At 39.8% G+C, this 12,464-nt stretch overlaps 1 protein-coding gene across 1 annotated transcript; it reads right to left on the bottom strand.

The window, feature by feature from the left end:
• Positions 1 to 256: 256 nt before the first annotated feature.
• LOC110536960 (LIM/homeobox protein Lhx8-like) lies at positions 257 to 12,193 on the bottom strand. The gene is made up of 7 exons (XM_021622671.2): positions 11,926 to 12,193; positions 11,614 to 11,735; positions 11,195 to 11,415; positions 2,625 to 2,728; positions 2,246 to 2,341; positions 1,325 to 1,514; positions 257 to 336 (listed from the first exon to the last, which is right to left on the bottom strand). The coding sequence occupies exons 2-7, from the start codon at positions 11,691 to 11,693 to the stop codon at positions 257 to 259; spliced, it is 771 nt and encodes a 256-aa protein (XP_021478346.2). The 5' UTR covers positions 11,694 to 11,735; positions 11,926 to 12,193.
• Positions 12,194 to 12,464: the final 271 nt, after the last annotated feature.

The raw sequence follows: 12,464 nt of genomic DNA, 5'->3' as shown, positions 1-12,464 counted from the left end.
ACAGGGGGCACAAACATGTTTAGGCAAACCATTCTGTGGTGTCTCCACAATGCTTGTGTAATGATATTTTATAACATTTTTGAAAATCTCTTTGTTGTATCACAACCATTGTGCCAAATACGTTGTGTAACTTAAGTGTGCACAGGGCCAGAGAAACACACACATCCACAAGATAACACTATGGACCTTAGTTTAACTTAGTAATGTTGCAATTAATTAAACCTGATAAACTGAGGACATTGTGTGTGTGTGTGGCTCAGGCGTGTGTCACAGGCTGGGAGGTCATGGTGTGGAGGGACAGCAGGGGCTGGAATAGCTTAGACTGAGGAGAGTGCACTGTAGAGGAGAGAGAGAGATCAGAAAGATAGTTGATTAGATGAGACAAGTAACCAGGGCTTTGCCATGGCATACATCCCTGACAGTAGAGAGAGAGAGAGAGAGGGGATTAGAATGAAATGCTCAAATAATAACGTTATAATAATGTTATAGGACACTACACAGGGTTCTGGTCTTATAGGACACTACACAGGGCTCTGGTCTTATAGGACACACAGGGCTCTGGTCTTATAGGACACACAGGGCTCTGGTCTTATAGGACACACAGGGCTCTGGTCTGATAGGACACACAGGACTCTGGTCTTATAGGAAACACATGGCTCCGGTCTTATAGGAAACACACAGCTCTGGTCTTATAGGAAACTCAGGCTCTGGTCTTATAGAAAACACAGGACTCTGGTCTTATAGGAAACTACACAGGGCTTTGGTCTTATAGAGCATTACCTAGGGCTCTGCCCCCCCCCCCCCCCCCCTACCCCGCTTAAGCACCACCTTCACCCAATCTTGATGTGTCCAAATAACCAGTGAGGGTAAACCAAAGCACTGGAGCTAATGTTGCTCATTAGTCATTGCATCCCACAGTCTTTTGACATACATACGTTACAATACCATTTTTGTTACGCAGTCTGTCCACAAGAGATGGCTGTTCCTATAACTCTGAACCAGGGGTAGGCAACTAGATTCAGCCGTGGGATGATTTTTAGTCGGAGCGGACGGTTGGGGGGGTTGGATCATAATTACAATCATTTGTAAACTGCAAATTGACCACAGCTAAATGATTGTCTTTTTTGACCCCCTCCCGCCCATTGGGCCGTCTTACTGGTTTCTACTGTCTCTATATGTCTCTGGTACAGCCTATGTGCGTCCCAAATGGCTCCCTATTTACTTTACAGTGCACTGCTTTTGACCAGGGCCCATAACCCCTAAAGGTAGTGGACTATAAAGGGAATAGGGTGCCATTTGGGATGCATCCTTTCTATCCACTTACCATCTATGTAGGAGTGCAGAGCAGTGAGCATGGATCCCTCTGGGGTGCTGTAGGCTGTGTACTGCCGCTCTTCTGGGGCTGGGGTGGGCTGGGAGTGGCAGCCGGGCTGCAGGGAGGACAACGGCGTGGCTGAGGAGTGGTTGGGGCTCACATGCTTCTTATGGCGTGCTCTGCAGTTCTGGAACCAAACCTGGATAGGATGTAGAAAGTGCCATGTTTTTAGTACCAGCATTCAATAGTGACACACTTAATTAATGTGTGTTTATTAAAGAGCCAATCGGATTCAAACAGCAACGAAGTGGTCACCTAATAACTCGTTTTGGTGAGCAGATGTACCAATCCCAGACTGCTGTTTTACTGGAAATGTCAGAAAACCAAGGGGGTGTTTTAACAGTTTCCCTTTTTTTTCTTTTCAATTATTTTCATCACAACAAATCCTCAAAAAGATTATAAATGTACTGCGGAAATGCAGTCATATCCTATCCTGTTTGTGAGGCATGCGTTGACTAAAACTGTGTATGAATATCTAACCCAGGGATGGGTAACTTTGATCGGGGTTGGGGCCACAGTGGTTCTCGGGTCTGCTTACCCATGTAAGTAAAAATGTTTTGCTCCTCTTGACAGCAGAAAGAGAAAATTGAAGTTTGAGAGTTAATTTCCTGCAATTCTACACATTTTGCCATGGGGCGTAAAGAAAATGTTGCAGTTTTAAAGACAAGTTTGCTGCAATTCTACACATTTTGCCATGGGGCGTAAAGAAAATGTTGCAGTTTTAAAGACAAGTTTGCTGCAATTCTACACATTTTGCCATGGGGCGTAAAGAAAATGTTGCAGTTTTAAAGACAAGTTTGCTGCAATTCTACACATTACAACAACAACAACAAAACAACGGGTCACCAAAAATACCATCTCTGATCTAACCTGTATGACTCTCCTACTCAGGCCTGTCTGCTCTGCCAGCGTCTGCAGGGTCTGGGCATTCGGGTTGTTGTCCTGGGAAAACTGTGCCTGCATTATCTGGAGGGGTCATAAAGTCACTGAGCTCAATCACAGGTCAATCACATGAGGTCAGACGTATGTTAATCACTTGCCCTGAACCCCTTGCCTGGGAACAGTCAGACATAATTGGTGACATCTGCGGGGGCTGGATTTAAACTCCCAGGAAGGATTAAAAAATGAACAAACCTGTGGCATTAATTCATATTGAACCAAACTAGGAACCTTGGTATTCAGCTTTATCGCAATGCTATTGACCTGGGGATGGTCTCCCAGGTACGTTTGGTGGATTATTGATACTCACCTGTAATTGGTCAGCGGTGAAGCTGGTGCGCGCTCTCTTCGACGGCCTGGGCTGATTCACTTGCTGTTCTGTTGGCATCGTCCCCTCTAGGTTCATACCACTTTCTGAAATGAGATGATTGCTCTTCTTAATTAATGAGCTCATAATCATGCTACTCGACATGCAAGCCGTAGACAGCCGTAGACATCACACTAGGCACAGACGTCAATTCACGTTGGTTCAACATAATTTCACTGAAATGACGTGGAAACAACATTGATTCAAGCAGTGTGTGCCCAGTGGGATTATTATGACATCTATGTGCATTGAATGGCTTCTCATCTGTGAAATGGGAAGTTACTTTTGTTCCATATCAAAGACAATAGGCTGTATTCTTTTGTATCAATTTACATAATTGAATTATTATCAAATGTCAAGGGGCTTTGTCTAAAGGTTTATGCATTTTACAGTATAGTAAAAGTATTCATAGTGCCTTCAGAAAGTATAAACACCCCTTGACTTTAACACATCTTGTTGTGTTACTGTCTGAATTTAAAATGGATTAAATGTAGATGTTTTGTCACTGGCCTACACACAATACCCCGTAATGTCAAAGTGGAATTATGTGTTTTTTTTTATTATTATTATTTATTATTATTCAACCACAAAGACCAGGGAGATTTTCCAATGCCACGCAAAGAAGGGCACATATAGGTAGAAAGCAAACATTTAATATCCATTTGAGTTATTAATTACAATTTGGATGGGTTACCAATACACCCAGTCAATACAAAGATACAGGCGTCCTTCCTCACTCATTAGCCGGAGAGGAAGGAAACTGCTCATGGATGTCAGCATGAAACGAATGGTGACTTTAAAACAGTTACAGAGTTTAATGGCTTTGATGGGAGAAAACTGAGGATGGATCAACAACACTGTAGTTACTCCACAAGACTAACTGAGGATGGATCAACAACATTGTAGTTACTCCACAAGACTAACTGAGGATGGATCAACAACATTGTAGTTACTCCACAAAACTAACTGAGGATGGATCAACAACATTGTAGTTACTCCACAATACTAACTTAATTGACAGAGGGAAAAGAAGGAAGCCAGTATACAGTAGAATAAAAATGTTCCAAAACATGTATTCTGTTTGCAACAAGACACTAAAGTAATACTGCAATACCAAAAACATTTCGATGTGCTCAGATGACCGTTGTTAGCATGTTTTAACCACTCCTATAAAAATGGTAGATTAACAGATACACAACAAGAAGGTCTGATTTCATTTTTACTGAAACAGGCCCTTACAGTGTTGTGATGCAAATATTATATTAAAATGCATAGCATAAAAAAGGTATTGTCGGATATTATTCATCCTAATCAGGCAGGTTTTTTATATGGACGATAGATTGGTGATAATATACGACAAGTACTGGAAACAATAGAACATTATGAACAATCTGGGAAACCAGGCCTGGTACTCATGGCTGACTTGCCTGGAATATTTACATTTTGGAGAATCTCTTATAAAATGGGTTAAAGTTATGTATAGTAACCCTGGGTGTAAAATACTAAATAATGGCTTCTTCTCAGAAAGTATTAAACTGTCAAGAGCATTAAAACAAGGTTGTCTACCATCGGTAGATTTACAGAGCATTCGGAAAGAATTCAGACCCCTTGACTTTTTCACATTTTGTTACGTTACAGCCTAGTTCTTTTTTTAAATGTCCTCGTAAATCTACAACCATTACACCATAATGCGAAGCAAAAACAGGCTTTTAGAAATGTTTGCAAATGTATTACAAATTAAAAACTGAAATATTACATTATCATAAGTATTCCGAATTTTTACTCAGTACTTTGTTGAAGCACCTTTGGCAGTGATTACAGCCTCAAGTCTATTTGGGTATGATGCTACAAGCTTGGCAAACCTGTATTTGGGGAGCTTCTCCCATACTTCTCTGCAGATCCTCTCAAGCTCTGTCAGGTTGGATGGGGAGCGTCGCTGCACAGCTATTGTCAGGTCTCTCGATCCTAACTAGTCACCCACTCCCTGCTGCTGAATGATGCTACAGCATGATGCAGCCACCACCATGTTTCACCATAGTGATGGTGCCAGGTTTCCTCCAGACGTGACGCTTGGCATTCAGGCCAAAGAGTTGAATCTTGGTTTCATCAGACCAGAGAATCTTGTTTCTCATGGTCTGAAAGTCCTTTAGGTGCCTTTTGGCAAACTCCAAGCGGAATGTCATGTGCCTTTTACTGAGGAGTGGCTTTCATCTGGCCACTCTACCATCAGGCCTGATTGGTGGAGTGCTTCCTTCTGGAAGGTTCTCCCATCTCCACAGAGGAACTCTGGAGCTCTGTCAGAGTGACCATCGGGTTCTTGGTCACCTCGCTGAGCAAGGCCCCTCTCCCCCGATTGCTCAGTTTGGCTGGGCGGCCAGCTCTAGGAAGACTCTTGGTGGTTCCAAACTTCTTCCTTTTAATAATGATGGAGCCCACTGTGTTCTTGGGGACCTTCAATGCTGGTGACATTTTTTGGTACCCTTCCCCAGATCTGTGCCTCAACACAATCCTGTCTAGGAGCTCTACGGACAATTCCTTCGACCTCATGGCTTGGTTTTTGCTCTGACATGCACTGTCACCTGTGGTATCTTATATAGACTGGTGTGTGCCTTTCCAAATCATGTCCAATCAATTGAATTGACCACAGGTGGACTCCAAGTTGTAGAAACATCTCAAGGATGATCAATGGAAGCAGGATGCACCTGAGTTCAATGTTGAGTCTCATAGCAAAGGGTCTGAATACTTATGTACTTACTGTTTTTATTAGCTAAAAACCTGTTTTCACTTTGTCATTATGAGGTATTGTGTGTAGATTGATAAGGGGAAAAATGTATTTAATCCATTTTAGAATAAGGCTGTAACGTAACAAAATGTGGGAAAAGTGTAGGGGTCTGAATACTTTCTGAATACACTGTATTTATTAAGGTCATCTAAATGTTAGCTATTAAAATCAGATCCAACAATAATATCAAGGGGCTAGAAATTCAGGGCTTAAAAACAAAGGTGTCATTGGACGCTGGTGATTAATGTTTTCTTTAAATCCACAATTTGGATCCCTGCACAGCCTGAGGATCTAGATCATTTTTCAAACCTCTCTAGATTACAACCAAATTATGATAAATTTACAACCTTTATTACGTGTTGGATCACTACAAAATTCAACTTTTACATTCTATATTATATTGACAAATAAAATGGTCTGACGATGATGTAGACATACTCGGTATTCATGTCCCAAAATAAATAAATCTCACTACCATGGAAAGAAAAATTGTCTGTTTGTGGAAAAATCACCCTGATTAACTCTTTAGTCACATCCCAGTTTACCTATTTGCATATGGCCTAGTGGCTTGTTTTTTAAATTATATAAGCAAAACATATGGCAAGACTGACAAAATTTAATGTGCATATTTATATCATCTATATGAATTGGGAGGGCAGAAATTATTAAATATTAAAGTACCTCCGAATTAAGTCTTTAGTGATACACAGGTTGTCCTTACAAAAACAAGTATAGTCTTTGAAATTGATATCATAAATATGACTGGTGGAGTTGTCACACATGCAGCTAACAAAAACATATGGAAATGTCTGCTCTACCCAAAATTACAACCAACTAATTGCAGCATTACCTCAAAAACGGAAGAGGCAAGTGGAATGGGGGAAAATAATGGAATTTGTCAGCTGTGCCATATAGATTGCAAAATAGTTAGATTTTCGATGTACCGATTTCATGGCACATGGTTTGGGAACTGATACACAAAATGATGCCGGATTCAAAATGTATAATTTTTCAATAGTAAATATTATACAAAATTCTTGCAACCAATAGAATGTCATATGGTTGTATCACTGCTGGGTGATACAACCATCCCAGCTCTGCATATTTTGCTGCGAAGAGACAGAATCATATGTAATTTGTATTGGTACTGTCCATATTTATAGTAGCTTGTTTTTGGTTGCAGGTTCAGGAATTGCTGAAGAATTGCAACGTTTACTTGGAGCTAACTCTGTAAATAGCACTGCTGGGTGATTTGAAAACTCATAGTCAATCAATTACTAATATAATAATACTTTTAGCAAAAAATGTTATCTTTAATTTACAATCTGTAGAAACTATGACAAAAGAAAGGTTCAGAACTTTTGTGAAACATCACAGCACAGTTGAAAAATATATTGCAAATAGTAATCAAAACTGGATGGTGTAGAGATAAATGGGAGGGATTGAGGGTAGCTCAAGGGTGGGACTTAAAACGAGATGTCCAATGTCAAATTTTCTGTGTCCGTAAAATATATATAACTTCAGAACTTTTGTGAATCAGCATAGTTAAAAATATATGGCAAATAGGTAGGGGTAGGGTTAGAGGAAAATAATAAAGGAAAATATATATATTTTTTAGCATACAGTTGAAGTCAGGTGTTTACATACACTTAGGTTGGAGTCATTAAACTCGTTTTTCATTCACTCCACAAATTTCTTGTGAACAAACTATAGTTTTGGCAAGTCAGTTAGGACATTTACTTGTGTATGACACAAGTCATTTTTCCAACAATTGTTTACAGACAGATTATTTCACTTATAACTCAGTGTATCACAATTCCAGTGGGTCAGAAGTTTACATACACTAAATTGATTGTGCCTTTAAACAGCTTGTAAAATTCCAGAAAATTATGTCATGGCTTTAGAAGCTTCTGATTGGCTAATTGACATCATTTGAGTCAATTGGAGGTGTATGTGAATGTATTTCAAGGGCCTACCTTCAAACTCAGGGCCTTTCTGCTTGACATCATGGGAAAATCCAAATAAATCAGCAAAGACTTCAGAAAAAAAAAGTCTGGTTCATCCCTGGGAGCAATATCCAAACGCCTGAAGGTACCACGTTCATCTGTACAAACTATAGTACGCAAGTATAAACTCCATGGGACCACGCAACCATCATGCCGTTCAGGAAGGAAACACGTTCTGTCTCCTAGAGATGAATGTACTTTGGTCTGAAAAATGCAAATCAATCCCAGAACAACAGCAAAGGACCTTGTGAAGATGCTGGAGGAAACAGGTACAAAGGTGTCTGTATCCACAGTAAAACGAGTCCTATATCGACATAGACTGAAAGGCCGCTCAGCAAGGAAGAATCCACTGCTCCAAAATCGCCATAAAAAGCCAGACGACGGTTTGCAAATGCACATGGGGACAAAGATCATAGTTTTTGGAGAAATGTCCTCTGGTCTGATGAAACAAATATAGAACTGTTTGGCCATAATGACCATTGTTATGTTTGGAGGAAAAAGGGGGAGGCTGGCAAGCCGAAGAACACCATCCCAACCGTGAAGCACGGGGGTGGCAGCATCATGTTGTGGGGGTGCTTTGCTGCAGGAGGGACTGGTGCACTTTACAAAATAGATGGCATCATGAGGGTGGAAAATTATGTGGATATATTAAAGCAATATCTCAAGACATCAGTTAGGAAGTTAAAGCTTTGTCGCAAATGGGTCTTCCAAATGGACAATGACCCCAAGCATACTTCTAAAGTTGTGGCAAAATGGCTTAAGGACAACAAAGTCAAGGTATTGGAGTGGCCATCACAAAGCCCTGACCTCAAACCTATAGAAAATTTGTAGGCAGAACTGAAAAAGCGTGTGCGAGCAATGAGGCCTACAAACCTGTCTCATGTCCATTGCTCGTGTTTCTTGGCCCAAGCAAGTCTCTTATTATTAATGGTGTCCTTTAGTTGTGGTTTATTTACAGCCATTCGACCATGAAGGCCTGATTCTTGCAGTCTCCTCTGAACAGTTGATGTTTAGATGTGTCTGTTACGTGAACTTTGAAGGTTGGTAACTCTAACGAACTTATCCTCTGCAGCAGAGGTACAGTGCCTTGCGAAAGTATTCGGCCCCCTTGAACTTTGCGACCTTTTGCCACATTTCAGGCTTCAAACATAAAGATATAAAACTGTATTTTTTTGTGAAGAATCAACAACAAGTGGGACACAATCATGAAGTGGAACGACATTTATTGGATATTTCAAACTTTTTTAACAAATCAAAAACTGAAAAATTGGGCGTGCAAAATTATTCAGCCCCTTTACTTTCAGTGCAGCAAACTCTCTCCAGAAGTTCAGTGAGGATCTCTGAATGATCCAATGTTGACCTAAATGACTAATGATGATAAATACAATCCACCTGTGTGTAATCAAGTCTCCGTATAAATGCACCTGCACTGTGATAGTCTCAGAGGTCCGTTAAAAGCGCAGAGAGCATCATGAAGAACAAGGAACACACCAGGCAGGTCCGAGATACTGTTGTGAAGAAGTTTAAAGCCAGATTTGGATACAAAAAGATTTCCCAAGCTTTAAACATCCCAAGGAGCACTGTGCAAGCGATAATATTGAAATGGAAGGAGTATCAGACCACTGCAAATCTACCAAGACCTGGCCGTCCCTCTAAACTTTCAGCTCATACAAGGAGAAGACTGATCAGAGATGCAGCTAAGAGGCCCATGATCACTCTGGATGAACTGCAGAGATCTACAGCTGAGGTGGGAGACTCTGTCCATAGGACAACAATCAGTCGTATATTGCACAAATCTGGCCTTTATGGAAGAGTGGCAAGAAGAAAGCCATTTCTTAAAGATATCCATAAAAAGTGTCGTTTAAAGTTTGCCACAAGCCACCTGGGAGACACACCAAACATGTGGAAGAAGGTGTTCTGGTCAGATGAAACCAAAATGTAACTTTTTGGCAACAATGCAAGACGTTATGTTTGGCGTAAAAGCAACACCGCTCATCACCCTGAACACACCATCCCCACTGTCAAACATGGTGGTGGCAGCATCATGGTTTGGGCTTGCTTTTCTTCAGCAGGGACAGGGAAGATGGTTAAAATTGATGGGAAGATGGATGGAGCCAAATACAGGACCATTCTGGAAGAAAACCTGATGGAGTCTGCAAAAGACCTGAGACTGGGACAGAGATTTGTCTTCCAACAAGACAATGATCCAAAACATAAAGCAAAATCTACAATGGAATGGTTCAAAAATAAACATATCCAGGTGTTAGAATGGCCAAGTCAAAGTCCAGACCTGAATCCAATCGAGAATCTGTGGAAAGAACTGAAAACTGCTGTTCACAAATGCTCTCCATCCAACCTCACTGAGCTCGAGCTGTTTTGCAAGGAGGAATGGGAAAACATTTCAGTCTCTCGATGTGCAAAACTGATAGAGACATACCCCAAGCAACTTACAGCTGTAATCGCAGCAAAAGGTGGCGCTACAAAGTATTAACTTAAGGGGGCTGAATAATTTTGCACGCCCAATTTTTCAGTTTTTGATTTGTTAAAAAAGTTTGAAATATCCAATAAATGTCGTTCCATTTCATGATTGTGTCCCACTTGTTGTTGATTCTTCACAAAAAAATACAGTTTTATATCTTTATGTTTGAAGCCTGAAATGTGGCAAAAGGTCGCAAAGTTCAAGGGGGCCGATTACTTTCGCAAGGCACTGTAACTCTGGGTCTTCCATTCCTGTGGCGGTCATCATGAGAGCCAGTTTCATCATAGCACTTGATGGTTTTTGCGACTGCACTTGAAGAAAGTTCTTGAAATGTTCCGTATTGACTGATATTCATGTAATGATTGAAATGCATTCCAGGTGACTACCTCATAAAGCTGGTTGAGAGAATGGCAATAGTGTGCAAAGCTGTCATCAAGGGAAAGAGTGGTTATTTGAAGAATCTCAAATATAAAATATATTTATATTTGTTTAACACTTTTTGGTTACTACATGATTCCTTATGTGTTATTTCAGAATTTTAATGTCCTCACTATTATTTTACAGTGTAGAAATAGTAAAAATAAAGAAAAACCCTTGAATGAGTAGGTGTTCTAAAACTTTGGACAGGTAGTGTATATAAATAAGATATTTCTTTATTTCATTTTCACTAAATTTGCAAACACTATGTTTTCACTTTGTCATTATGATGTATTATGTTCAGATGGGTGAGAAAAAACATATATTGAATCCATTTTGAATTCAGGCTGTAACACAACAAAATGTGGAATAAATCTAGGGGTATGAATACTTTCTGAAGGCACTGTATCTCCTATGATCACTTTGACCAGAAAATATGAATCAAAGATGTTGAATAATTGATTCATTGTATTGTTTATTTTTCTCAGTGGTTACCAGAACATTTTAACAAACATAAGCCAATAAGCAGAGTTAACATTTTAGTCGCTTCTGGCGCAGTAGTTCTCCAGACATCACAAGAAGCATTGATTAATTCAGGAACAGGTGCAAATATTATACATTTAAGAAACACCTTCAACAATATCTATTGTGTTACTTATTTAGGCTCCACTTGACCTATGTTGATAATAAATCATAATTCGTTTAGGTTTTTAATTGATCAATATTGCTGCAGATTATGATGAGTTTGTAGATTTATTGTCTATCATCATTCAGCTCCCTATATCAGCAGAAGTTGTGAATTTGTGTCACTCCACTGCAAAATGCTCACCTTTCTCCAGGGCACATTTCAGGTTGTCCAGCATACAGTCGTAATGTACACGACACAGCACCTTCTCCTCCACCAGGGCAAACTCTTCCCCCGTGGACAACTGCCTCTTACAGGAGAAACAGGCGAAACACGCCAGGTGGTATACGTTGCCCTTCGCCCGGCGGACCCAGTCGGTAGAGTATATATTTCGGCCGCAGCACGCGCACCATGTTCCATACCTTCTGCAATAAATACAGGTTTTAAAAGTCAGGTAAATAACTGCCCTGTTGGTTAGATGGCGGTTGAATATTGGAATTACGTGTTACAAATAAATATTATACAGGATAAATAGGATAAATAGGCTATATACATAAATGGCAAAAATGTTATTTAAAAATCACTTTTGATTTGATTTAATATGCAAAAACAATCTGAAATACCTAAAGTAGTCCAATTTGCAGAAGACCTCTTTGTCTTTGATGTAACAACTTGTATGACTGCAAAGCGATATTTGACACATGCTACAGGAGAGACAACGCACATGCCAGCACAAATCGTTAACCTGTGAAAAAAACATGATAATGAAATAACATAATAATATTCGGACATTATTTAGTAGTAATGCAAACGCAAAAACATATTGTTGTACAGTTAGTCTACTAAAATCGTATACAAAAAGCACAAGATATGCACGAAATGAGCACCCCAACGAAATTTGAAATGTTGCGACAAGATGAAACCACATATTTTACCTTCAGCAAGTATTTATCCACAATTTCCTCACTGCAACTTGCACAAACAGTTCTACCCGACCGAGGCGGATATACAATCTCTCGCAGCGATGGGGAGGATGAGCCGAGAGAGCATACATCTTCATCCAATACTTCAACTGGTGTTCCCTGAATAGAACAATATACCGCGGTTAGGATGCATGTGTGCCGAATTCTTTAGCCTTTATAGCCTACATGTGCGCAACGAAAACTTTGGCGCACATTACGCATTTGTGCCAATATAGTTGTGCGGAAATGAGACATCTCACGTTGTCCGGTTCATTCCAATTAAAACCTTTTAGCAAAAGGCCTATTTTAGAGTTGTTGACAGGCACATGCGGTTAAAACAAAACAAACAAATATCTCCATATAATGTAAAAAATTATTATCTCATGTGAGTAGCCTTAATGGTGAATTTCTAAGAAATATTATATTTGGTTAGTTTTCTAATTATTCATTAGATTATATTATGAAATGTTACCATTCATTTATCTCCTGCCCTCACTGCACCTGCTGATAAC

The sequence above is a fragment of the Oncorhynchus mykiss genome, chromosome 1 (assembly GCF_013265735.2).
Source record: "Oncorhynchus mykiss isolate Arlee chromosome 1, USDA_OmykA_1.1, whole genome shotgun sequence".
Classification (NCBI taxonomy): domain Eukaryota; kingdom Metazoa; phylum Chordata; class Actinopteri; order Salmoniformes; family Salmonidae; genus Oncorhynchus; species Oncorhynchus mykiss.
This window is presented reverse-complemented; position numbering and strand designations above follow the sequence as displayed.